This window comes from Pagrus major, chromosome 9 (assembly GCF_040436345.1).
Source record: "Pagrus major chromosome 9, Pma_NU_1.0".
Lineage (NCBI taxonomy): Eukaryota > Metazoa > Chordata > Actinopteri > Spariformes > Sparidae > Pagrus > Pagrus major.
In genome coordinates, this window is record NC_133223.1 from 30,610,798 (window position 1) to 30,638,740 (window position 27,943).

At 40.7% G+C, this 27,943-nt stretch overlaps 2 protein-coding genes across 2 annotated transcripts; one reads left to right on the forward strand and one right to left on the reverse strand.

The window, feature by feature from the left end:
- The first annotated feature begins 180 nt into the window (after positions 1-180).
- On the forward strand, positions 181-7,731 carry c9h2orf69 (chromosome 9 C2orf69 homolog). Its single transcript, XM_073473463.1, has 3 exons — positions 181-488; positions 6,008-6,246; positions 6,689-7,731. The coding sequence occupies exons 1-3, from the start codon at positions 246-248 to the stop codon at positions 7,164-7,166; spliced, it is 960 nt and encodes a 319-aa protein (XP_073329564.1). The 5' UTR covers positions 181-245; the 3' UTR covers positions 7,167-7,731.
- Positions 7,732-11,246: 3,515 nt separating this feature from the next.
- stk17b (serine/threonine kinase 17b (apoptosis-inducing)) lies at positions 11,247-25,053 on the reverse strand. The gene is made up of 7 exons (XM_073473110.1): positions 24,575-25,053; positions 19,438-19,650; positions 18,206-18,344; positions 16,655-16,781; positions 16,266-16,314; positions 15,193-15,372; positions 11,247-15,104 (listed from the first exon to the last, which is right to left on the reverse strand). The coding sequence occupies exons 1-7, from the start codon at positions 24,694-24,696 to the stop codon at positions 14,897-14,899; spliced, it is 1,038 nt and encodes a 345-aa protein (XP_073329211.1). The 5' UTR covers positions 24,697-25,053; the 3' UTR covers positions 11,247-14,896.
- Positions 25,054-27,943: the final 2,890 nt, after the last annotated feature.

The window sequence follows — 27,943 nt, forward strand, 5'->3', positions numbered from 1 at the left end:
GGTAAAACGCGCTGCGGACTGATAAATATCTCGGTTATAGCCACTTAAAAGGCTAATCGTTGTGACGCTAGCTGCTGATAATGTGATGCTGTAGCTAGCTAGTTAGCCGGTTAGCTAGCTGTCAGCAGCAGCAGCAGCATGTAGTAGTTAACTGCGTTTATACAGGAAAAAAAACGCCGACTCATTTTCTTATTTTTAGAGTAGCGGTCGCGGCGGGCTTCACTCTGACAGCTGCGGCCGAAACGATGACCTCCGTGGCAGCGGCGACATCCTCCGAGCCCCGGGGGCTGCATGCGTCAGCCAGCCGGGATGCGCGCTCCGGGAGCCCGCGGCGGAGGCTCCAGAGGCTGCCGGCGGTGCCCGGACACGACCCGAGCCGAGTGAACGACCTGCTGCTGCTCCGGCCCGAGACGGACGGGCTGACCGGGGCCGAGTCAAAGGAGAAGAGCGGCAACAGACACGCGGTGTTTTTCCACGGGGACATACAGGTGAGCGCGTGCAGGTGTATCGATCAGGGAGGCGCTCAGGTGATCGATGACTGGCCTCACTTGTGATCTAAGTGGTTTAGGTGGTGGTAGAGTTGCAAGGATCAATGGATTAGTTGGCAGCTATTCAATTAATCGCCAAATGTTTTGATTATCGATTAATCGGTTCATTCATTTCATTTAAAGTCAAAATTATCTGATTCCAGCTTCTTAAATGTGAATATTTTCTGGTTTCTTCACTCCTCTGTGACAATAAACTGAATATATATAGTATACATACATATATATACATACAAAATATACAAAACATAATGTAAACATAAAGTCACGACATGTTAAGACAACATTGGACATGAGAGGATACATCTTTTATGGAAAACAGACACATTGGACTGAAGAATATCCTTTTTGTGTCCATTAACTAACCAATTTTAATGGATCTGCAACAATTATTCAATTAGTTGTCAACTGTTTAATCGATTACCAACTATTTTGATTATCGATTGATCAGTTTGAGTCATTTTTAAGAAAGAAAAAGGGCAGAAATTCTCTGAATCCAGCTTCTCAAATGTGAATATGTTCTGGTTTCTTCACTCCTCTGTGACGACAGACTGAATATTTTTGGGTTGTGGACAAAAAACATAATATAAACATAAAATCACTAAAGATGTAGACAATTTTACACATGACAGGGAAAATGCAAGAACTGTCATGGATCTCATGGACGATAGACGTGTTAAAGAAAGACTGGAGAATATTTTTATGTGGCGAAGACTAACATGTCCTTTATCTAACCAGTTTTAGAAGATCTGCAATGACTATTTGATGAGTTGTCGACTGTTTCACTAATGATCAACTAATTTTAAAAATCAATGAATAACTTGTGTCCTTTTTTAAAGGGAAAAAACTCTAAATTCTCTGAATCCATCTTTTTAAATGTGAATATTTTCTGGTTTCTCTCCTTTGTGACAGTAAAGAGAATATCTGTGCAAGACAACAAAACATTTGGACGTCATGAGAAAAACTGAGCAACGTTTTTCACAATTTTTCTGACTTAAAACTTTTTTTATTTTTTATTTTTTTTTAGGAAAATGTTATAAACATTTTAAAATATTATTTCTGGTACAAATATACAGAAAACACAAAAAGTTCAAATAAAAATATTTATTAAAAAACAACAAATATTCAAGGAAACAGATAATTTTACAGGTGTGAGAGAAAAAAACAAACTAAGCTAGTTTGCAGTACTCTTGTTTTTTTGCAATACATTAAATTATTGTGAACTCAGACCCAATACAGACGGCATGAAAGTATATTAAGACAAGATTAATACATTAAAAAAAGAAAAAACTCTTTGATTAGTCAACAAAACAATTGTCAGGTGGAAATAGACGATGAAAATAAACTTTAGTTGCAGCCTTAATATTTTCTGGAAGCTAAACCTACCTAGAAAAAGTCTCTCAAAGGACTTTGAAAAATGATGACATGTATTTGGTCTTTGTCACGTGTTTTTCAGTAGTAAAAAGTTGTTATAGTTTCTACACAACATGTGAAACCTCGTGGGTGAGAGGAGAGGTTATCTTCTTTGTTTTACTGCTTCATAAAAAAATCAGCTGCATGTTAATTTGCACACGAGGAAGCACATTTGGGTTTAGTTGCGTGAGAATGATTGTTTATTGATAGTTCGTTCTGCACGTTACTGTAAACTGTCAGTGTGAAGTAAATCTGCAACAGGAGATTAAAATCAGTAAGTCTGAGAGGTTTCCATCTCATGAGGGCAGATATTTGACTCTGTCACACTTGGCTGCTCTGCGTCGATATCAAGTTAAGTTTATTTATACTGTTCAGACCTTCATCAGTGAACGACACTGTTTAGTGCTCAGTGTTCGGTTGTAAAATTCAACTGAATTCAAGTAAGGAATAAAATATATCGGATCATTAATGAAAAATCAAGAACTGGTCGTATATGGTATTTATTCACAATAAATACAAAACACAAACCAACACACGCAGTGACATGATGTAATACATTGATGACAGATGATGTATTGCATTATTGACACTTGATTTCCCAGCCTTCTGCGCTGCAGAGTTTTATTGGAAAATTTGCAATTTTACGCCGCAGGGCTGCACAATTATTCAAAATATTATCGACAGGCAAAAAGAAGCAAATGCAAAAATAACCATTGCAACTAAAATTGATACGAGGGTTGAATCAGTACGATGTTTTCACAATATGATAATTATATCAGACATTATAGGTTTTGACCTGAGTACACATTCACAGCATTCAGGGTTTTGAAGCTTTTTTGTCCTCAGACCATCATCTTTTGATGTGGCCATGAGAGCAGCGCAAGTTTTCCTTTTCATTGACTGCTATTTAAAGGGTCAGTTCACCCCAAAATCAATAATACATGTTTATCCTCTTACCTGTAGTGCTATTTATTCATTCAGATTGTGTTGGTGTGAGTTGCAGAGTTTTGGAGATATCTGAGATTTACTACAGGTAAAAGAACAATGTTTTGTTTTTTTTATTTTATTTTGGGGTGAACTGTCCTTTTAAAGGTGTTTTCGTTAAGAGCAGAACGCTTTTTCCTGGATGGAGCTCCAGCACATCGTGTACTCTTCTCCCTCTGAGACCATCAGAGGAGTGAGGCGTTTCTGATCATGTTCGCAGTTCTGAGTAAAACTTCTTTAAAGAAAAGACGGTCGAGTCTCTTCATCCGATGCCAAACCTATTAATTGCAGCAGTTGCCAGATTATGCTGTCAGATTATGCAGAGCCGTCTCGCAGGCTTTTTGTTTCTTTTTTTAGTACGTGGACGGGCACGTCACTAATCAAGTGTAACAAATATGGAGGAGTGAAAGAAGATAAAACATCGCCCGTTTGTTTTTCTTTTCTAATTGCCTTCAAGAATTTAAGAAGTGCCCTCGTTTATCAGAGCTCCTCTTTTCTTTGTCCTCATTTGCAATTCATCGGGCGACTTTCCAGGCAAGTGTTAATATTCCCACAGTGTGCCGGTGTCTGCCAGGAGACGTTCGTATGCACAGGACGCCGTCACAGAGATGTTTCCATGTAAATACAGAGAAGGAGGTCATTGTGTTGAGACCACACAGTCTGACGGCACGCTGAGAGGATGCTGCTGATGGAACGAATCCAGTGTGTCAGAGATGGACGTGTGTGTGTGTGTGTGTGTGTGTTTCATTCAGACTCTCACCATGGCTGTCGTCAGGAGAAGGGAACATTTATTCTTTGGCAGACATCTTTGACTTTTCGGAAGGAAAACTTTTTTTTATCCTTCCACTTAAGTTTTAAGCTTTTAAAGGGCCGATAACGCTGCCAAAGCAGCTCCTCTCCTCCCCAGATAGATAACTTCACGCCACAACACTTCGTCTTTTAAAGACTTGTACTCTAAACGTCACGACCCCAATGACTAAATATCTCTTTGTAGGCACACCGTGGGCTTTGTGGATGCATGCACCTGTATTTTTTCAGACATAAATAGATGCAGAGTGATAAAAAGTATTAAAACTTGAAAAAAAAAAATGTTCATGTGTGAAAACATGCCAAACATTTTTCTTCCCAGAATTGTTCTCCCCGATACATGTGACACCAAATGGGAACCAAAAAGTTTGTGGAAGAATATTTATTTTTTCAAGTCTAAAATTTTTAAAAAATTTTCCCTGAACTTTTTTTTCCTTCACAAATTTTTTTTTCTACATGTGTGAAACCGAGCGAAATAACTTTGGTAGGAGAATTTTTTATTTTTTCATTTGTGAAAACATACGAGAACTTTTTCTATCTTTGAAAACACAAAAATATTTCACGTGTGAAATTGAATAATTTCCCCTGCAAGGAGATTTTTGTTTCATGTGTGAAACCTTTTTTTTTTTTTTTTTAGGATATTTTTTCTTTCTACATGTTTCACACATGTAGAAAGAAAAAAATCCCTAAAAAAGTGAAAAAAAAATTTTATGGGAGAATTTTTATTTTTTCACATCTGAAACTCTTTTTTTCCACTAGAATAGTTTTTTCTATATTTATGAAACCAAATGAAAAAAAAAGTTCTGGTAGGCTGAAGAATTTTTTTAATCTTTGAAAATATGTGATTTTTTTTTTTCCCAGGAGAACTTTTTTTTTTCATGTGTGAAAACATACGAGAACATTTTCTGTATTTATGAAACCAAATGGAAAAAAAAGTTCTGGCAGGCAATTTTTTTTCTTGTGTGAAAACGTTTTTTTTTTTTTCCAGGATAATTTATTTTTTGATGTGTCAAACCAAATGGAAAACGGTTTGTCTGGAGATGTTTTTTTCCTAAATTTGTGAAACCAAGTGAGAAAAAAAAAAAGGTGTTTTTTTTTCCAGGATAATTGTTTTTAGGCAGGTTTTTTTTTCACACAAAAAAAGGTTTTGGCTAAAAAATTGCCGTAAGAATGTTTATTTTTTAACATCTGAAACTGATCTTTGAAGACACGTAAAAAAAAAAATTCACATATGAAATTGAATTATTTCCCCCAAGGAAATTTTTGTACTAGGAACTTTTTATTTATTTTTTAAGGATTTTTGTGTGAAACCAAGTGAAACTTTTGTTTTGTGGGAGAATTTTTTTTTGCTGGAGGATTTTTTTCATGCGTGAAAAAGATTTTTTTATTCTCCAGAGAATTTTCTTCTTTCATGTGTGAAAACATGCAAAACATTTTTTTCCCTTTAAGTGTGAAACCAAATGGAAACCAAAAATTTTGTGGGAGAATTTTTTATTTTTTCACGTCTGAAAAACTTTTTTGTCTCTCTACCAAGTCAAAAAAATCTTGATTTTTTATTTTTTTTAATTTAATTTTAATTTATTTTTTTTTTAAGTGTGAAACATTTTTTTCCCGCGGAGAACTTTTTTTTTTTCCATGTGCAAAAACATACGAGAACATTTTTCTCTGTTTATGAAACCAAATGGGAAAAAAAGTTCTGGCAGGCTGATTTTTTTTCTTGCATGAAAACGTTTATTTTTCCAGGATAATTAATTTTTTTGACGTGTCAAACTAAATGAAAAACGTTTTGTCTGGAGATGGTTTTTTTTCCTCAATGTGTGAAACCAAGTGAAAAAAGTGTATGAAAATTTTTTTTCATGGGAAAAACAGAATGAAAAACTGTAAAATGTCAGAAAATGGTGAAAAATTGTCGATCAGTGTTTGACATTTTTAAATGTCTTGTTTTGTCCTCAACCCAAAGATATTCAGTTTACTGTCACAGAGGAAAGAAACCTGAAAATATTTACATTTAAGAAGCTGGAATCAGAGTTTTTTTCCTTTTTAAAAAAATTTAATAGATGCAACTAATCGATTAATCATTGCAGCTCGAAAATTGCTTTATCTGAGCAGTTTTATTGAGCTGCATTGGAAATATCTTTGATGAAAAAAGCTGACATGTTGAATATTCCCCCCACTCATCATATTTTCATGCTGTTACAGAGTGTAAAAGTCGTGTCCTGCAGCTTTAAACCGTCTCCTTGTGTTTGCTGTCGGTGCAGAACTTCCAGGACGAGATGTCTGTGCAGCCTGAAGGAGCTCAGTGGCTCTGCTGGAGTCTGGAGCAGGTCGCCCTCACTCTGGGCCGTCGTTTCCCGGACCGACACATCTGGGTGGTCCGAGCCTCCCGCATGTATCTGCACAAGTTCAGCTGCTACCACAACTTCGTGGAGAGCAACATGTTCGGGGCCCCGGAGCACTCGTCGTACTCACCTGAGTCTGGAGCGTTTCGACACCTCAGGTTTGTTTGATTCTTTCTTAAAAGGCACATTTCATGCAGAATGCTCTTTATTGTTGCTTTTCAACATGCTGTGTTTAACCTGCATTTGCATTTGGCCACTTGAGGGCAGCAGAAACTTGTCTTGAACACTTCACATCATCACCTTTGAGGTTGATAGAGGATGTTATGTTGGCAAATTGTTGCTTATTCACACATCCAGTAGACACTGCTCTACATCATCATTCATTCAGAGTTGTGTTTATGTCCACATGATGACTGTTCATCAGTATTGACCTTTCTTTTAGCTCTTGTTTTGTTCTCCACTTACTCTCAGGAAAATAAACTCTCACCATCATCTAACATGACTGGAGCAGAATCATCACCTCGACCTTGTGAGCTTTATTAAATCAGAGTTTACTGCGTGGTGATTGTGTTAAAACGGTCTGAACGTCTCTGATCACAGGTCTCTGCTGAGCCACGGCATGGAGCGAGCCAACCTACCAAACCCGCTCCAGCCACAGGGAGGCGCTGACAGCGTCCCCTCAGGGTTTTCTCTGACGCTGGTGGGCTTCAGTAAAGGCTGCGTGGTCCTGAACCAGATGGTGTACGAGCTGTCCGGAGCCCGCGCCGACCCGCAGCTGTCTCACTTCATTAAACGCATCGCCGACATGTACTGGCTGGACGGAGGCCACCCAGGAGGCAGCGAGACCTGGGTGACGGACAAGCAGGTGTTGAAGGAGCTCGCCTCCAGCGGCGTGTCTATCCACGCCCACGTGACCCCGTACGAGGTGTGCGACCCGATGAGGGCCTGGGTGGGCCGCGAGTACGGGTACTTCATCAAGACCCTGGAGGAGTTCGGAGCCTGTCCCAGTAAGAAGCTGCACTTCGAGGACGAGCCCCCGTCCATCGAGAACCACTTCAGGGTCATCCAGGAGTTCTGAGTCCGAGCTGATCGCCCGAACGTCTCTGAGCGCTGTAGATTATTTACCCAGAGTACAGAGTGAGTGTCTTAATCGCTGGTCTTACCTCATCTTTCTGTGATTTAAGGGCTCAGAGTTTAGAGCGTTTGACAGATGATGGTGACTTTTACTGCTAAATGCACTTGATCCGATTTGAATGATCCTTGTGGCCACGAGGAGGAACATGCAGGTATGAAAATGGTCTTCCTCCTTATTTATTCTTTAGGCTGAATATCACCTTTTACCTTTGATTCTGTCTTTGAGTGGCTGCAGAGCTGCTGAAACATGAGTGATTCATGTTGTCTCAGTTGGAGGGAATGACTTTAATGTCCGTAATGTAACATAAAGTGTAATAATGTGACTTTCTGCTATGATTTTAATCTTAACGTCTGTTTGCCTGAAGCAGAGCAGCTTTTTACATTCTCCTCATTACCTGCACGTGTTGAGCTACTTTTAGACGAGTGAATGTTTGAACGTCTGAACTTTAAACTTTCAGACTTCATCAGTCGGACTCTCAGCGGTGATTCTTGATTGTATTTAAAACGCGTGGCCGGTTAATTATTTAATAATTACTTTGTCAGAACGTTTAGAAATACAGTTCTGTTGTCATTCCTTCAGTTTGATCCCAGTAGTGGATTTTTCACTAATAGTTTCTTTTTCTGTTTAGCTGAAGAGTTTCAGTTAACAACACAATCTCACCTCAAGGTCCATTTAGTACCTGTTCTGAGCTTTGGTTCATATCACATGATCTTTGTTGAGCTGCTTTAAACTCCATCACATGAACCTTGAGGCGAGATTTTCTAGATTAAAAATGTTAAACTAGTTATTAACACTTTTCTTGTTATTGCACTTAAAAAAAAAATCAACTGATGTTAATTTGCTCTGTTTGATTGGATCTTTTTGTACATTTTTGTGTTGAAAATACACCAAATTATCTTTGTTTTAATTGGACTTGACAAGAGAAACTAATTATTTTAAAATGAGAGGTTTCAGGTGAAAATCAGCATCAGAAATGCCTCTGATACGGACTAAAATGCTGGCTGGCGTAATCGATTACTGATCCAATCCATGTAATTTATTAGCATCAAAATGGGACCCTGCTTCTCTCCCGCAGCGTCCGTACACCTGTATGCAATTTAAAAGAGTTTTCACCAATATCCATAAACAACAAGCAACTTGTTAGCATGTTAGCAAACAGTTTGTTGATATTTGTGTTCTTTTGTCGTTCTGACTGTCAAACTAGATGATGAAAGAAACGTATATAGCATCTACTCTGTAATATTGAAGCAGGTCGAACAACGATAGCAGTCGTATCTCATTCATACTGGGTTTAAATAAAAGTATATAAGCATGATTTTAACGCACTGGTATCAGATGTACGGAAGCCCTGAGGGGCAAGTGAGGACTTTCTGGTGAGTCAAAAGTGATCTAAATTATTTTCACTCCTGTGACTGGAGAAGAAGAAAAAAAAGCTTTGCCACAATAATCTCTCCAAGTCCCGCCGTTTTTTCATCTGTAAAAAAAAAATCACTTTTTTTTTCCTGGGGATTTTTTGTCCTTGTTTGAAACCAAATGCATTTTTTTTTTTTTTTTTTTGGTATTTCATGTGTGAAACCGAGTAAAAGGAGAAAAGTTTTGGCAGGAAATTTCTTTTTCCCTGGAGAATTTTTTTTCATGTGATAAAACATGTTTTTCCTCGATATTTGAGAAACCAAATAGATTTTTTTTTTTTTGTGGGAGAATTTTTTTTCATGCTTGAATTTTCTTCTTTCATGTGTGAAAACATGCAAAACCAAACATTTTGTGGGAGAATTTTTTTTTCGTGTGATAAAATGCAAAAAACATACATGTATACTAATACATGTGACACCAAATGGAAACCAAACATTTTGTGGAAGAATATTTATTTTTTCAAGTCTGGAAAAAAAAATAAATAAAAAAATTCCCACGAGACCTTTTTTTCACATGTGAAACTTCTTTTTTTTTTCCCCTAGGAGAATTTTTTCATCTGATCTGGAAATGGAAAACAAAAATTTTGTGGAAGAATTTTCTTTTTTTCAAGTCTGAAAAAAAAAAAATCCCAGGAGAATTGCGTGAAAAAAAAATTTATTCACTAGAATTTTTTTTTCACCATGTGTGAAACAAAGCGAAAATAACTTTGGTGGGAGAATTTTTTTCATAAACGAAAAAGTTTTTTTTTCCCCCTCCAGAGAAGTCTCTTCTTTCATGTGTGAAAACCAAAAACTTTGTGGGAGAATTTTTATTTTTTCACGTCTGAAACTTTTTTTTCCCCCAGAAGAACTTTTTTTTTGTGGGTGAAAACATGCAAAATAATCTTTCCACCAATTTTCCAATTTTTCTACATTTATGAAACCAAATGAAAAAAAAAAAGTTTTGGCAGTATAAATATGTGAAAAAACTTTTTTTCTCAGGTGAAATTTTCGTTCTATTTTTTTTCCATGTGTGAAAACATGCAAAACATTTTTTTCCAGAATTGTTCTCCCTGATACGTGTGACACCAAATGGAAACCAAACATTTTGTGGAAGAATTTTTATTTTTTTCAAGTCTGAAAAACTTTTATTTCCAGGAGAACTTTTCAATTTTTTCATGTGTGAAAAAGAATTTTTATCCGCCGGAGAATTTTCTTCTTTCATGTGTGAAAACATGCCGAACATCCCCCACCCCCTCGTGTGAAACCAAATCGAAACCAAACATTTTGTGGAAGATTTTTTATTTTTTCAAGTCTGAAAAACATCACACATGAAACATGAAACAAAAATCTCCTTGGGTGGAAAATAATTCCCTTTCACACGTGAATCACAGACGTTAAAAAATAAATATTCTCACAGCAATTTTTTCAAGTCTCAAAGCTTTTTTATTTTTACCCCAGGAGAATTTTTTTTTTTTTCATGTATGAAAACATACAAGAACTTTTTCTATATTTATGAAACCAAATGAAGAAAAAAAAAGTTTTGCCAGGAGATTTTTTTTGTGTGTGTTAAATTGATTTTTTCTCTCCCAGTATTGTGTGAAAACATTTTATTTTTTTTCAGGATAAGTTTTTTGTCCGATGTTTTGGTGAAACGAAAAAAGTGGTAGGATTTTTTCTCACAGCAGACAGGAGACCTTTTTCATGTGTGAAGTTTTTTTATACTTTTTTTTCTATGTGTGTGAAACCAAATGGAAAAAAAAAAGTTTTGGCAGCAGATGTTTTTTGTGTTAAATGGATTTGTGTTTCCACAGCAGAATATTTTTTCTGTGTCAAAACATGTGAAAACAAAGTTTTTCTTCTGTGTTTGAAACCAAGTGAAGTTCTGGCAGGAGAATTTAAGGCTCATTTAAACACGAGAAAAAATTATTTAGATCAGAAATAATTTAGATAAAAAAGAAAAACATCCTCACTTGCCCCTCAGGGCTTCCGTACAGGTCGGTTCTCAGTATCGGCAGATACACAAGTTCAAGAACTGGGACGGGAAAACGGTGTCAGAACATCTGTGGTTAAAATTAAACACGTTGGAAAGATGAATTAACAAGAATTCTCTCATCAGAAGTTGTTTTTTGCTTTGTCATTGTGGCAGAAATGCACATTTTATACTGTACTTTCTGTTTACTGCAATATGTAAAAGTACAAGCACTTGCTAGTTGTATGGGAATGTGGCAGCATGTGTGTTAATCTGTGTACGATGTATTCCAGTCCGATCTCTGTGAGCTTACATACAGTAGCATCTTTGCACTAAGCTGACGGCTGTAACTCGTTCTGCTGAATGTAACTTCAGATCATTCCATGTTTGCTCCTCGCTGTCTGTTGTGCTGTTTAAAAACCCGACGAGGGCGAAGAAGATGAACTTTTTTTAAAAGGTTTGTAGCAGGTGTTCAGCCAAGGTAACATGAAATATTGTTAATTATCTGCCTGTTAATTGGTGTGCATTGGTGTCACTGTGCTGTTTGTCCTGTTAACCAAAGATGGAGAGCAGTTTGTCAGCAGGTGGCAGCAGAGTGTAAAAAAACAGTCTGTTCTGCAGTAAAAGACTCAAAAACAAGACATGAAACACTCCATCAGATATTTTCTACAACCTTTAATGAGCTTTTTCAGTTTGCTTTTGTGATGCTTACATATTAGCCTGCAGTTGATCAGAATACAATACAGATTATGTTTCTTTTTTTTTTTTTTTAGTCATTTCAGATGCAATCAGAATGCTCATACATTAAAAAAATATAAAATGCAAAATAAACAAACATCTCATGAACATTTCGTTGTGCTTGTGGCTGCTGGTTTGACTCCAACCTACAGTTTCCTTCAGTCTCACACGACAAACAGGAATGTTGGCTGACACCAGTCGCCTGATGTCACTGCTGCTGCTGCTCCGCGTCTCGACGGTGACGGCCTGAATGTCGCTCAGACTGGTAGCTGCTGAGGATAACAGTACAATAGGTGTACAAAATAACAAGATCAGCGGCGCAGCATCAGTCATGTTCAAGTGACAGACGGACAATGCCGGCAAACGCGGCGCGTTCGAGCGAGGTCCCTGACGTCACTGCAGAACGAGTCCGTCTTCTCTCGAGGTTCAGCTGCGAGTCAAGTTTTAAAATCTTGTTTTTACAACAGGAACAGGAAAAAGAAGCTAAACCTGTATCTGAGAAACTTCCTGTTTCAAGTGACATCACTTCAGCCTGGATCGAGATTATTTCGAGACGCCGACACCTGAAAGAAACCGAGATGAAGCAAGATTCAAGCTTATTTCGTTACAGATACACCTCCCGGCTGTTTCTGCAGCAAGCGCGAGTAGAATCTGCCGACTGGCCGAGGTGAAAATCTTCCAGTCTTGAAGTATGACAGCATACAGATGAGAGCATGGCCGTGGCTGGAGACGCCCAGCTCCGACACAAAGGCCATTGTTTTGTACCAGCTGCTGACGACAACAAACAAACACACAGTGTGGTCCGATTCTGTTTTGGCCCCTCGGAACAAGAAGAGGAATGTTTCACTGGAGGTTTGAGAGCGATCAGAATCTGCACTTTAAGGAGGTGAGGTCGTTTCAATGGAGGCAAATCCTGTGAATCAATAGCACCTCGTCACACAGCGGTTCTCTAAGCTTCTGCTCTTTATACACTGAAATCATTATTTACACTTTCATCACCTAAAAATCCTCTCATGTCTACGTATCTTAACTCCCAACATCACAACTTAAAGGAATCGTTCAACATTTTGGGAAGTATCTACCAAAGATGAACTATTCCTTTGCGCTTCCTACAATCCTAACGCCATCAAAGTATTTAAAGGAGCAGTTTGCACAAAAATGAAAATTCAGTCATTATCTCCTCATGCCGAAGAAAAGTCAGGTGAAGCTTCGTAGTTCACAACATTTCTGGAGCTTCACAGCAAAACAGCGCTGCAGCGTTCTCCTAAACAGCTGAAGTAGCTCGGGAAAGCAAAAACAAAATGGCTCCATACAGCTTGTCAGGTGTAGTCCAAGTTTCAAGAAGCTCTGAGATCCCAAATTGATTTGAAAAGACTTTATTTACACTCGTTTTGAAGCCGAAATCATCGCTGTTGCCGCTAAGCTAAAAGCGTTACACACCCTGTCAGGAGGGACAGCACAAACTAAGATGCACCGACATTTGTTTTATTTATTTTTGGACGGAAATCCACCGGTGAGAAGTGTTCACCACACACCGACAGCACGGAACGAGTCAACGGAGAAGGTTGGATTAACATGACCAGCGATTAGCCACAGTCGTAGATCAATATGACATCCAGGAAAAGACACTGGAACCATATTTATTTATTAGCACTGTTGCAGGAATATTAAAAGATGTAGCGTTGGCGTCTACAGAGGCACTCGTTGCTGCGAATTCAGCGATTGTTCTGTTTTAGCTCGTAAACCCACCTGAGAGAGTGCACGCTAACACTTTTAGCTTAGCAGCTACAGTGAAGATTTCGGCTCATAAAAGAGTAAATAACATCTTTTCAAATCAATTTGGGACCTCGGGGCTTCTGGAGACTTGGATTTACACCGGACGACTTGTAAGGAGCCATTTCGGTCCCGCTTCAGTTGTTCATGAGAATCTTGCAACGCTGTTTTGCTGTGAAGCTTCAGAAGTGTTTTGTGGACTACATAACTCCACCCACCTCTCCATCCACATTGTGCTGAGTCAGTAATGACTAAATCTTTATTTTTTTGGGTGAACTGTTGCTTCAAAAGAACATTTTACATCATTTCCAAAATGTCAAACTATCCCTTTAAACGCTTCTTTTCTCGCCTGACACATCCCAAACTCCATCAAAGACTTTAATCGTCTTCCTCCTTCTGACTCAACCATCTGACTCACTTCCACGTTCGCTTTACTTCCCAGCACCACCTTAGATCCTCTTTCCTTTCATCCACTTGATCCTCTGCGGTCAAACATCTCCATTTATTTCTCATTAACAGCATCGTCTTGTTTTAAATAAACACCTTAATCATCTGAAGTCTCCCGACGTAATCACAACACTTCCTTATAAGACACGTGAGCACATTATTTACATAAAAATATAAAGTATGAGTCCAGCACATAAATAATAATAATAATAATAATAATAATGATAGGCCTCTAACATTAAGAATACACAACACAGTGAGCGGAGAGTGAGCAGCATGCCCTGAGATGAAAACAACAGGAATAAATCACTTCAGGCGCCCGGACCCGACAGAACGAGAGTAGCTTTATAAAGACGGCACACTGAATGGCTTTGGTGAACCTCTCAGACTTTTATAAATACTTCTGTACGTGTGCTTATGAAGTAAGAAGTGCTAGAAGTGCTGCCAGCTAACAAAGAGGAACCAACAGCTCGCTGGGGTGAGGACATCATTTTGAGTAAGAGCGGGTGTGGCGGGGGAACGGTGGCGTGACTCACCAAGCGTCTGAGCCGTTACAGTTTGAAGTTTCTATCTCAAAATGACACGAATATGAAGATTTGTTGCAGTTTAAGCCGATAAACGTGATAATAACCTGAACACAAACAGCCTCTCAGTTCTTTGGAGGGGGAATGAATTTAATCTAAAACCCTGAGCTAGTTTTAAACACTTGTGCTACTGCAGACGTGGAGAAAATGAAAGTTTGACTCGAGGGAAACATAAAGAGGAATGTAACGAAGCTTCCCGTCATCCTTCTGGCTGTTTTTCAGCTTGAACGTGAGTTACAGCAACGACGCAGGTAGAACGAGATGGAGCTGTGACACAGACGGCACAATGCAAATAAGGATGTTATCACACTTCCTCATTACAGAGAAACTCAGTTCTGCTGAAGCACAAGTGCAACTCGACACTAAGAACACTTCTGATTTTTAAGGCAGAGCGTCGTTAACTTTAAGGTCTTGTGAGAAAATTAAGAGACGTGTTGCATAGATTTCCCTACAAATACTCCACTAGCCTTCATCATCACAGGAACTTTTTAGAGATTTTAACAATCAATCGTATTAAATACTTCAGGTTAAACACGCTGCATTAATCGCGACATACTGTACAATTTTCACACTTTTTTAACAGCGATGATCAGAAACAGATCTCAGAATATTTAGCTGGTTATCTTTGGTCTGAGTGGTCGATCTTCTGCAGATTAGTGGAATATAAACATCATAAGTACTTTGAGTGGTGGGCAGCAGTCAGCTGGTACTCTGGAGGCTTAAAAGACTTTAAAAGCTCCCCTCTCTCCCCTTTGAGACTTGACTTTCTCAAAAGCCGCCGTCTACAGCAGCCGGCGTTTCCTCGTCCAAGCGAGACCTTTTTGCGTGAGAGTGAGGCGACTCCAGGATGTTCTCCTTGTTGGCCCACTTGGCGCCGCAGCTCCTCGTGCGGGTGGTGGCGGTGGGGTCGGGGCTCAGATAGAACTGCTGCCACAGCCAGGGGTGTCTCATACACTCTGCAGCGCTGGGCCGGTCCCTGAGGTCCAAACACAACGGAAACGCTCAGAATTTGATTTCGTTTAAATATAATATCATGTGACCGTTCAGACGCCGTCTCTACTCACTCGGGAGCTTTGACCAGCAGCTTGCGGATGAAGTCCACAGCCAGCTCTGACACTCTGGAGAAGGCCTCCCTGCTGTAGTCCACGTTGACCTGGGACACGTTCAGAAACGTCTCCTGCTTGTCGTCTCCAGCGAACGGAGACTCGCCCGTCACCAGCATGTAGGCGATCACACCCACACTCCTGAGGAACACACACACACACACACACAGGAATGAAGGAGACGGGCTGAGTACCAGAGGCCACACGAGGTCTCGTTCAGTTATTAATTCTGTGAGAAACACAAGTCCTGCTTTCATCATTTCACTGAGAACAAAGGTGATCATTAAAATAATTATCCAGACTGTAAACAGCCATTAGCGTGGCAGAGTTTGTTTGTGGTTTTACAAACTGAAATGGATCGGCTTCAGTTTCATTTACAAATCATTTGGTTAAAAACCTGTCAGACCCTCTGACGGTTACAGTGACGAATGGAGGGGTCAGAAGCAGACGGGTATAAAGGGCCCGGGTCCATATACAGGCAGACAAGTGCTGGCTGTGCGCCGAGAGAACAAACACTGCACGTTGGTTTTGACTGACAGCTGCTAACACTATGGTAACAGAGGGCATGACGACACAGCTAATAACAAGCTCAACATTCAGTCTGCTCCCTAAAATGGACTTTTCTGTCTCCGTTATCAAAGTTTCCGCCTGATAAAGCTCAGGACAGACAAACACAGCCAGAACAAGCTTCTCCTCGAGTCCCAACTGACCCAATAAATTGTTTGTTTAGATTGTTTGCCTGAAAAGACGCCACCGGCTCCTTTCTGAGAAGTTGAGAAATTTTCAACTCAAAGCCCATTATTGCCCAAAATGTCTTAAGTTCTCACTCAAAACCAGAAGAGCTCACACTGAACTCTGATCGATTTGGGGTCAAAATGATCGAAGTGCACCTATGACAATAAAAACTAATAACCTGTAGGCGTCTGCTTCTCACCCCTCCAACCTTTCTTTAAACCACCACAGTGAAAACTTTAACAGCGGCTGAACATCCTCCAACATAAATTCACTGCAGGTTTCGCAAAAAATGGGCTCACCATAAGTCAGTGGCTGTTGTGATTGGCTCATAATTCAGGATCTCTGGAGCTGAAAAGAAGACATGAAAGAAGAAGTCAGGTTTCATTCAATATCACAAGAATGTCTTTGTGTAATTTCCTGTATTGTCTCATATCTCGTGTTGTTGTTTTTCTCCCATCCTGACATTTAAGTAAAGACTTTGTGTTGTGTGTTTATTAGTGTGTTTTCATCCACACAGCGTTTCATTAAGTACAAACTGACTGATAATTAACTGCTGATCATCTGTGAGTTTTTCCTCAGCACAACACCAGATAGAGTTCACTCTTCACTTTAATGTGGTTTTGTTGCAGGTGATATCCTGCCTCGTGTGTTTGAGTAATCGCACTGTGTTTTATGAACATCACCTTACCCACGTATTCAGGCGTGCCAAGAATCTCTCTGAGCTCTCCGACCGCGCCCAGCCTGCGTGCCAGACCAAAGTCTACGATCTTAATATCTCCCGGAGGAGACAGGCTGGTCAGGAGGATATTCTGCGGCTGAGAAACAAAGGAGGAAACACGGGGTGAACGTCATGTCGAAAGCAGAACTTCTGGAAATATGAGACGTACTTTGAACTTGTGCTCGACACATTAAATCTCTTTGAACACTTAATCATGTTTTGTCCTCGCGGCGAGAGGTGTTTAACTTTCTCTAAGTACTGTTAACAGGATTATTTGTTCAAGTGCTGGAAATATATCGACCACATGACACTGTAAAAACATTAAACACTGGCATTATTGAGTTATTGCATCATCGTACAGAAGAGGAGAACGTACAGTACGGCTGAGTTTGTGCTTGTTTTGTTCTGTTTGCACAGGTTTGGATGTCGATCAGCACAAACAGTCACAACTGGTCATGTTAGACTCACAGCCAGAGTTTACACTGGTGTTACTGCAAATGTCTTGTTGTCAGATAACAAAACCTTTATTTTTACAACCTGCTGGTAACTTATATTTAGAGATGCCTGACATCGATTGCTTTCAGCTGATGCTGATAACCAGTAATTATCTGCTTCTCGTGACTGATACTGACGTGATCGCTGATAAGTTCATGTTTTAAAAATCACGTTGTGTTGAGCAACGATGGAGAATTTAATATCCCATAACACCAAGATGTTCTCCTTATTCTTCTGCTGTCTTTATTGCTGGATTGCAAACCAACTGTAAAAGTGTACACAACCACCTGCTGTATCAGAGTGTGTAGATTTGCTTTTGTTTATGCAAATATGACATTAACAGTGCATGTTTGTGTGTTGTTGTGTTGTTGTGGCTCTGGAGGGAGTCCTGCGGGGCTTTTCCACCAGCACTTTTGGCAGCGCTGATTTGCTTTTTCACGAGCAGTTTAACCTCGCCATGTTGAGCCGAGCCAAGCTAACCAGAGGGGTAAAAGTGTACTTGTAGTTGTGTCAAGGAGTTGAAACATTTCCTAGTTTTGCTGCTTCATAATAAAAGCTTTACAATAACGACATAATGAGGGGCTTTTATCGTTACAGGAAATCCCTGCTGCGCTGAGTCAAACTGAGCTGAGTCGGTACAAGTGTATGGAAAAGCCCCACTGAAGGGAGGAGGTGGAATTTTTGAAATTTTCAAGGAGTGGTTGAATGTTGCAGGAGTGGTGTAAAAATCACCCGTATGACACCTTTGAGTCGAGCTTCCCCTGTTTGCCCTGCGTGAAGGTTTCTGTTGCCACCTACAACTCCGAGCTCTGAGCTCTGAGCGCCACTGTGACACGAAAAAAGGAAACTGGGGTTTTCTAGTGCACAAAAAGGGAATTCACAGCCGAGCACTTCAGGGGCGAGTTTGTGGTGAAGCAGCGAGTGGACATGTAAAAATAGACTCCCTCGGCTCCAGCTACACTTCCTGTGTGTGTGTGTGCGTTTGTGTGTGTGTGTGTGTGTGTGTGTGTGTGTGTGTGTGCAGACCTTCAGGTCTAAGTGCACCAGGTTGCTCTGATGGAGGTAGTTGACTCCCTCCAGTGTTTGCCAGATCAGACGAGTGATCTGGGCCTCTGGCAGCAGCTCGTCAGACACACAGTGGTCAAATATCTCTCCACCCGCCGCGCTGTGCAAAGATAAAACACACACACACACTGTAAATACACAAATACACACACACAGTGTTCAGGTAAAATATCAGATGCTTTCAATGGGTGAAACAGAAACATGGTGTAATCATGAACTGCTTGGTTTCCTGGTGGTTTCGGTGGCCAACCCTCAGTCAGAAGGTCGCTGGTTTGATCCTGCGTGTCCCGGCGAAGTGTTATTGAGCAAGAAATCAACCTCAACCCAACTTCCTGATTACTCACTGGTAAGTACCGTAGGTGTGAACGTCAGCCAAAGTCGACACAAAGCCCTTAAATTGTGGCCAGAGTACAAAGTTCATCTTTCAGATTTTATGACATTTCAGGTTAGTCAACTTTGTGTCATTTCTCTGAGCTCTTATTGAATCGTCCAGGCCGTCTTAGGTCAACAGAGTGAGGTGTTCGTGTTGTCTTTGCTTTCAGCGAAGGATTTAAGTGTCTCCAACAACAAAGTATTAAAAGGTGTGGTTAGAAAATCATAGCAAGCCACTTTAACCCTTTCATGCACGGTGCTCACTACAGTGGACAGAAATCTAGTGAAAGGATAAACGTAGATCATAGAGACGGATCAGAAGGACAACTGCACTCATATTTACAATCTAAGTCTCACATCTAGTTCGGTTTTGATGAAACTAAATAAAATATCTGCCAGATAAAGAAGGACAGTTCTTTGGAAACAAAACTGATGCATCGGAAAGGTAAAGACATCAGGACATCATGATGCCTCAGAAGATAGTTATTCAGGTCATCTTGATTTGGAGTTCCAGCTAAAACTCTTCTGTAATTAACAAACACGAGACTTTTAGTTTTGAACCGGATCCTGATAGACCTGTTGGGACGAATCAGGATTACATAAAAAGCAGCGAGTGTGGCGGCTCCTGAAGATTAGACAAACAGGACTTTGTCCTTTAACAGGCACTTACAGGATCAAACTGCCGGCCGTGAGCATGTTTTTGCTTGTTTGTGGTAGAAAAAATTAGTCAGCATAAGTGGTATTAGACCGGTTACGTAATGTATTATATACCGATTCTGAAAAGGTGAAAGAACATGTGACTGGTGCTGCCGTGAACTCACTATTCCAGCACTAAGACGATGTCGTGATCGGTCTCGTAAGCGGCGTGCAGGTTGACCACTCGGGCGTTGTGTCGGGCCATCTCCAGGACGGCCATCTCGTGAGTGACATCAGCCCGGCAGTCACGACCTCGCCTCCTCTTCCGCAGGAACTTGGCTGCGAACACTTTCCCCGTGGCCTTCTCCACGCAGCGCTTCACCACAGCAAACTTCCCCCTGTGAGGCAGAAAAGTGGACGTTTAGCTGCGACCTTTAGCTTCATCAACAGAGTATAAACAAAATCTGGGACCCTTAAATTAAACTTCCATCAAGATCTCACACCCCTAATTAGTGTGAGTTACTTTAGTTTGATGTGTGTGGTGGTGGTTTGATGTGTGTTGATGTGTGATGGAGTTTCCCATTATCATCATGTAGCACAATAAATTGATGAGGATGGAAAATCACATGTTAAGTCGTCACACTGATGTTCGTCACATTACAGTCATGGGAAATAAGCAGAGGCAGGCTGGGAGACATCTTGTTAAATATTCACTACATCTTAATTACTTTATTACGTTGACTAGAACCACAAAATGTGTCAACATGTTTCCACAACACTTTCAAAATAAAACACAATAAATGATATAAATTGAAGTATCTCCTCGCGTTAATGTTTTTGCACGTCATTGTTTGAATGTTGTTAATGGTGAAAAAGCGACAACTTTTATTCTTTTTTTGGGGGGGGAAACAACATTTTGCTCCGCACCGACCATGTCTGTTAAAAGGCAGTTTTTTCTGGCCACTGTTGCCAAGTTCTTGCTCAAGGGGGAAAATGTTGGGTCTCTGTAAATAATTTAATCAAAGAGTGTGGTCGAGACCTGAGTCATGAGATGACTTTCGTTTTGAATCGGCGCTAGACAAATAAAGACGTCATGTGACAACTCGTAAAAGTGAAAGTTTGTCATCACGCTGTGTTTTATGACAAAAAACACAAAATTATAAAAACAATGTGACAAAGGTGACTTGGGATAAGTAACTATGATTACTCTGCACAGACTGAATGCTTTATATGTGGGAACTGAAGCGGTTATATCCATCTGTGCTCTCTTCAAATCCACCAGACTACCTTTAAAAAAACAGTCATTTTACCTCACAGAAGGTGGAAGTTACTGATGTACAACTTGACGTGACACAACAGACACACATGTGTCTCCTTAGCAATACATGTGTTGGGGTTAAGTCACTAATTGACTCTCAAATTGTTGTTAGAACTGGACCTCGATGCCCTCACTAAAAAAAACATCCACTTTTTGGCATCCAGCCGACATTTTATGCAATTCATGGAAACACTTCTCCACAAGGCCTCACAACGAAGGCCACAAAAGAAAATAAATCCAAAAATAACCGTAGAGCAACGACTGTGAAGGTTACGGACCCAGAAGGACTTCTCTTAAAGAATAGAACAATCGAGCTAAACTAATCCTACGGCTGCAGCACCACCCATCACTTTACAGGCTTATTTTCATGCATTTGATAAACAAAATGTGTGAATTGCACGAGCTGACAGCAGCGACTGATACTGAGGAAGTCTGGACAGACTTCTGCTTTGTTGAGTGCCTTCCTGTGGTATCTGCCTGGCAGCTGTTTAATCAATAAATGTTCACTCCCCAGCACACTAGTGGAGCAATTTAAGGGTATGGTGACATGTGGCAGGCATTTTTCTTTATTCCTGACTTTAATTATACAGTTATTAAAAAGGAAAAAGTCCAGCAATTTAGTACTGGACTTCAGTTAAGTCGTGAGATTTGCAGAGACACAAAAACAGGTCAAAATCAAAGCAGCAGATGTCGATCATTAAACGTGATCGTTAAATTTCTAATAATGCGACACAGAAGAGCTGCAATGGTCTATTATCGATTCGTCAATAGAAAGAAAATTAAACACAGACCATTTTGATAATTGATTGCATCTTTTTAACCATAAATGTCAAACAATTGTTGGTTCCAGCTTCTTAAATGTCAGTAAATAAAGCGTGTTTGTGTTTTGGTCTGTTGGCCTTACAAAGAGGAACAACATGATGACGTCACTTTGAGCTCTGATGAGTATATTGACCAAATGATGAATCGATTACTGGAGAAAATTAACCAGCAGATAAATTGACAAGGAAAATAATCGTTAGTTGCGGCCCTACAAATCTGTAGTTTTTCTTGAGACCTTCCCTAATCAGTAAATGTCTGCACCTTTCAAACTTGAGAAGGGTCATGCCAAAAATAAAAAGTGTGGTCTTCCAGCACATCATCTGGGTTATTTCCTCTTGACGAAGCTGTTTCAGAGCCACAGAGGACAGCTGTCGTACAGCTGCTGTTCTGGCTGAATAACACTCCTCATGCTGAGTTAACTCGTCTTCATGTATTAAATCGTTCTCCTGCCCCTTCATTAACTTACAGTGCTCCTCTTCTGGCGACCAGAGACACGTCCACCGCAAACCAACAGCGTATCAGGCTGTTATGACAACAGCTTTACCTAACAAGCGAGTGGAAACACTGGCATTTATTTTGAGCCGTTTCTCTGACACACGTGCAATATTTAGCCTTCCTTTAGCTGCGGTTGAGTCGACACCAGAACTCTCGGACTGCTAACGAGCTAGTCACTAACTTTGTCGGACTTTTGCTGCTGGGCAGGAAACAAACAGTTGTTTTATAACAGCTGTTTTGCTGTAAACACTAAAGTCTGACTGATGCTTGATTTCTGGGTCCAAAAAATGTCTGAATTTTTATTTTGTGTTTTGTGAATATTTTTGGTCCCCAAAAATAATGCAACACATTTCATTTGACTTTTATTGCAAATCCCAACACCCCTAACTAACTTTGAATCGTGTATATCGGAAGGTATACGCACATTTCCTTGCAGTGATCTCTCTAATGTGGTTATCAGACACTCGTGACAGAGAAATGTGACTGACGCCGGATATTTTACAGTTTAAGAATAAATGTTATTGTCTGAAATGAAATCAGTGAGCTACAACAGGAGCTCCAGAGTTGGGTGTCACTTATTCCTCTGTCTTTTTAGCACTTTGACTGACTCTTCTCACACTATGCGTTCATTTAATTCGATGGTAATAAAGAAATTACTGATTAATGTTTAACCAAGTCGATATACCAAGTCGAGACATAATGTTCCACTGCTAAAGGTCACTCGAATCGACCTAATTAATATTAATTCCTTCCGAGGACGAGCAGTTAACTAGAACAAGAGCTGTCCTTATCATCTTCTTGAAATGATTGCGCATGTAAACTTCCCTATTTTTTGTCAAATCACACTGAAATACGCGAACAGAAGCGGCTTGTGCCATTTCTTCTTTCCTACAGTCTGGTTTCCACATGTACTCGTTTCTTTCTTCCTGTTTTGACATCTGAATTACACAGCGCACGCCGCATGACACACTACTTCAAACACACCTCAGAGTTCTTAGGATATGACCATCCACCATCAGCTGTTGCCATGGCGCTCACACACACACACACACACACACACACACACACACACACACACACACACAGTGCCAAACACATGACAAAGGTCTACTGTAGCAGGATGAAGTCAGGTCTCCTGGCACGGCGAGGCTCGTGTGTTAACAGCGGCTGAAGCTCACAGTCCAGAGTCCAAACGCTACGTTAACGCTGGTGTATTGAATTATTTGACTCAGCGCTCTCCAAATAAACATTACAGAACAAAACAGACTTGAGGTTATAATATATTAGAACTGGTTAGATGTGATATGTGGTTATTATGGCATTTTTCCTGTCATGTCTAATGTGGTCTGAATCTGTAGTGACGCTGTGTTTCCTAAAGCTTCAAATGACTCAGACTCAAACTGTAAAAACGACTTATTGTCAAACAGGAGGAAAGAAAAAGGAAAATATTCACATTTGAGGAGCTGAATTTCTTAAGAAATTAGTCAAAACTGATTCATCAATAATGAAAATAGTTGGTGATTAGTTTAAAAATCGACAACTAATCAAATACGTGTTGTAGCTCTATTAGAAATGGTTAGATAAAAGACATGTCAGTCTTAAAAGGATATTTTTCAGGTCCCCTTCAAATGTTTCTAGCGTCCGTGTGATGTGTGGTTTCTGTGTTTTCCCTCTCATCTGATGTTGTCTTAATCTGTAGTCACACTTTAACTTTGGTAAACATCACGCTGTACTTTGTGGTTCTGGCACAAATATCATATACACCAAGTAAGGATAATGATAACTTCCTCGATTGATCGATTAGTTATTTGGTCTATAAAATGTCACAAAATGGTGAAAAATGACGTCCTTAAATGTCTCATTTTGTCCACAACTCAAAGATGAGAGTAAAGAAACTAAAATATTCACATTTAAGACACTTAATCAAACTTAGTATGCACACTGAGGCACACTGAAGAGCGATATCACTCTGTGCATGCTTATTTTACAGCTACTGATGCCAAATAAAACTTGACAAACAACTCTATCACTCATCAAATACGTATCAACAAAATGATTCAAGAAGTCATTTAAACCTTTGCAAAATTACATAAAAGCAGCGACACAACCTGACAACTGCGTGGACGATGAAATACTGTGGTTTCCTGAAAGCTTTTTAAAGTTTATATATGTAATATATTGAAAGTAACTTGCCCAACACTGTCTGACAACATATACTGACACCCATATGTGAATACTTATAGTATGTAGTAAGAAAATCCAAAGTTAGTCATGTGTAATGTTGTCTAAACCTTTAGTGTCAATGTGATTTATAAAGTTCACTACAGGGTGCAAAATGATCCAAATGCCTGCTGAGTGTTCAAATATCAGCCTTGTTTCCACTTGGCTGGTTGCTGGTGCAAGTCCAGCGCCCTGATATCATCGGGTTGACTGTGATAACACATGGAAATGTATGACACACACACTCAGGCTGCTTTAATAAGCTTTTCCCGACAGTTTGCACGCTTATGCAAGTGTTTATAGTGTGGTTATGAGCCACTGGAGCAGATATGTTTGTAATGCAGTTAATCCTGTTAATACCAGTTTGACTTCTTATCAACATCAGCAGACACTTTCCACACGAATCATAGCAAAATGAGTCTCTGGCTGAACTTTAGGGCTTCCTGCAGACAGTGTTTAACACTCACCTCCCGAGCTCCCCGGTCAGCTCGTACACGCTCTCCACGGGCTCCGGGCTGATGGGGGTCTGTATTTCACTGAGCAGCCCCGCGGACAGACCGCTGCGACTGTCCAGCCGTCTCCGAGACATCGTCCTCTCTCCCCTTCAGGCTTCAAGTCCAGCTGGATACCCACACGCTAACGAAAACGAGAGACGACCGAGCGCACTAAAGCTACGAGGCTAGCTAACGTGACATGTTAGTGTTAGCTGTGTTAGCTGCCCATGCTAACTCCGGCTAGCTCAACTGAGTTAGCTCAACGGTCAATGTCGCGGCTTCAGAAAAGTGAATTAAACCCGAGTTTTTCCTCAACTCGAGTGACGAGAAGCGGTCCGTGTTTAAAAATCTACCTCTACGGGTGCCTCCAGCCGGGTAAACTATCCAGACGAGTGGGCGGTAAGTGTCCTAATAAGTCGGTCCGGAGAGTTTTCGATCATCTTTACATCCTCTCGGTTTGACACTTTGTCGACGCGTCACCGCCCGGCGCATGCGCACTGCGGCTGTGTTTGAATAAAGCGAGGCTGGAGCTACTGGAAGGGAGAGTTTGTACAGGTGAGTCACCTGGAGGCTCTGTGACAGCAGGACAACACCTGGAGGCTCTGTGTGACAGCAAGAAAACACCTGGAGGCTCTGTGTGACAGCAAGAAAACACCTGGAGGCTCTGTGATAGCAGGACAACACCTGGAGGCTGTGTGTGACAGCAGGACAACACCTGGAGGCTGTGTGTGACAGCAGGACAACACCTGGAGGCTGTGTGTGACAGCAGGACAACACCTGGAGGCTCTGTGTTACAGCAGGACAGCAAGAAGACACCTGGAGGCTCTGTGACAGCAAGAAAACACCTGGAGGCTCTGTGTTACAGCAGGACAACACCTGGAGGCTGTGTGTGACAGCAAGAAAACACCTGGAGGCTCTGTGTTACAGCAGGACAACACCTGGAGGCTCTGTGTTACAGCAGGACAGCAAGAAGACACCTGGAGGCTCTGTGACAGCAAGAAAACACCTGGAGGCTCTGTGATAGCAAGAAAACACCTGGAGGCTCTGTGTTACAGCAGGACAACACCTGGAGGCTCTGTGTTACAGCAAGAAAACACTTGGAGGCTCTGTGATAGCAGGACAACACCTGGAGGCTCTGTGTTACAGCAGGACAACACCTGGAGGCTCTGTGACAGCAGGACAACACCTGGAGGCTGTGTGTGACAGCAAGAAAACACCTGGAGGCTCTGTGATAGCAGGACAACACCTGGAGGCTCTGTGACAGCAAGAAAACACCTGGAGGCTCTGTGACAGCAGGACAACACCTGGAGGCTCTGTGACAGCAAGAAAACACCTGGAGGCTCTGTGTTACAGCAAGAAGACACCTGGAGGCTCTGTGTTACAGCAAGAAGACACCTGGAGGCTCTGTGTTACAGCAAGAAGACACCTGGAGGCTCTGTGTTACAGCAAGAAGACACCTGGAGGCCCTGTGTTACAGCAAGAAAACACCTGGAGGCTCTGTGTTACAGCAAGAAAACACCTGGAGGCTCTGTGTTACAGCAAGAAAACACCTGGAGGCTCTGTGACAGCAGGACAACACCTGGAGGCTCTGTGACAGCAAGAAAACACCTGGAGGCTGTGTGTGACAGCAAGAAAACACCTGGAGGCTGTGTGTTACAGCAGGACAACACCTGGAGGCTGTGTGATAGCAGGACAACACCTGGAGGCTCTGTGTTACAGCAGGACAACACCTGGAGGCTCTGTGTTACAGCAGGACAACACCTGGAGGCTCTGTGACAGCAGGACAACACCTGGAGGCTCTGTGTTACAGCAGCACAACACCTGGAGGCTCTGTGACAGCAAGAAAACACCTGGAGGCTCTGTGACAGCAGGACAACACCTGGAGGCTCTGTGTTACAGCAGGACAACACCTGGAGGCTCTGTGACAGCAAGAAAACACCTGGAGGCTCTGTGATAGCAGGACAACACCTGGAGGCTGTGTGTGACAGCAGGACAACACCTGGAGGCTCTGTGATAGCAAGAAAACACCTGGAGGCTCTGTGTTACAGCAGGACAACACCTGGAGGCTCTGTGTTACAGCAGGACAACACCTGGAGGCTCTGTGTCAGCAGCACAACACCTGGAGGCTCTGTGTTACAGCAGGACAACACCTGGAGGCTCGGTGACAGCAAGAAAACACCTGGAGGCCCTGTGTTACAGCAGGACAACACCTGGAGGCTGTGTGTGACAGCAGGACAACACCTGGAGGCTCTGTGACAGCAGGACAACACCTGGAGGCTCTGTGTTACAGCAGGACAGCAAGAAGACACCTGGAGGAGGCTGTTTACACCGACAACAGAAAGTGTGGGAAGGCTTTCATCAGCTGGTTTATCAACATAAGTTCACCCCACACAGCTCCCCAGATCTGGAGCAACACATGTATCAAGTTTAAATTGATTATCTATATGTTATTGTGATTTTGTTGAGAGGATGGAAGCCCATACCTGCCAGTTAAAGAGGAAAAGTCATAAATGTGAGATAGAAAGTCGAAGTTATGAGAGAAAAGCCACAATAATGACATATAAATTCAAAATTATGAGAAAGAAAATCGAAGTGATCAATAAAAGAATCATTCTGGGATAGAAAGTAGATATTATGTAATTTAAAAAAGTCATTTCTGAGATAAAAAGTGGAAATTATGACAAAAAAGTCACAATTATAGGGTAAAAAGTCAAAATAATGAGCAAAATAATAATTTTGAGATATAAAAAAATGAAATTATAGAAGAGAAAGTCAAAATTATGTGAAAGAAAGTTGCAATTATGAATAAAATGTCTGAATTATGAGAAAAAAAAGTCATAGTTATGGGATAGAAAGTCGTAATTATAAAACAAAATGACTTACTTTACGTCCCATGCTTCTTTACTTCCTATTTTATAATCTTGGCATTGTTTCTCATATTTTTTGATGTTTCACTTAGTATGTTGTTATCATAGTTTAATATGTTTTATGTATTTATATTTTTGTCATTTCTAACATTTAATCTAGTTTTTATTTTCCTGGCAGAAATGAGCTTCCATATAAATCAGTCTGCTGTGCACAGGTACATTTATTATCATCTGCACAGTAGTAATGTATAAGGGATAGTTTTACAATTAGATTTTTTAAAGTATATTTTTCCCATATTGTCTTTAATGTTTCTACTTATTTAGAGACACTAATTTTCTTTCCCTTTTTTGACATTTGGCTGGAAAAGGTTAATAATGTGTCTTAATGAACTGTGTTTTATAAAACACTATAAAGATAATACATTTTGATATTTACTCATACGGCAAAACATAAATAAGGCTCATGTGTCATTAA

Coding starts and splice junctions, on each gene's coding strand:
- stk17b (XM_073473110.1), bottom strand. CDS start 24,696: ATGTCTCGGAGACGGCTGGACAGTCGCAGCGGTCTGTCCGCGGGGCTG. Junction 19,651..24,574: donor CTGACCGGGGAGCTCGGGAG/GTGAGTGTTAAA, acceptor TCTGCCTCACAG/GGGGAAGTTTGCTGTGGTGA. Junction 16,315..16,654: donor TGGCACGCCTGAATACGTGG/GTAAGGTGATGT, acceptor TCTTCTTTTCAG/CTCCAGAGATCCTGAATTAT.
- c9h2orf69 (XM_073473463.1), top strand. CDS start 246: ATGACCTCCGTGGCAGCGGCGACATCCTCCGAGCCCCGGGGGCTGCAT. Junction 489..6,007: donor TTTTCCACGGGGACATACAG/GTGAGCGCGTGC, acceptor CTGTCGGTGCAG/AACTTCCAGGACGAGATGTC. Junction 6,247..6,688: donor GGAGCGTTTCGACACCTCAG/GTTTGTTTGATT, acceptor CTCTGATCACAG/GTCTCTGCTGAGCCACGGCA.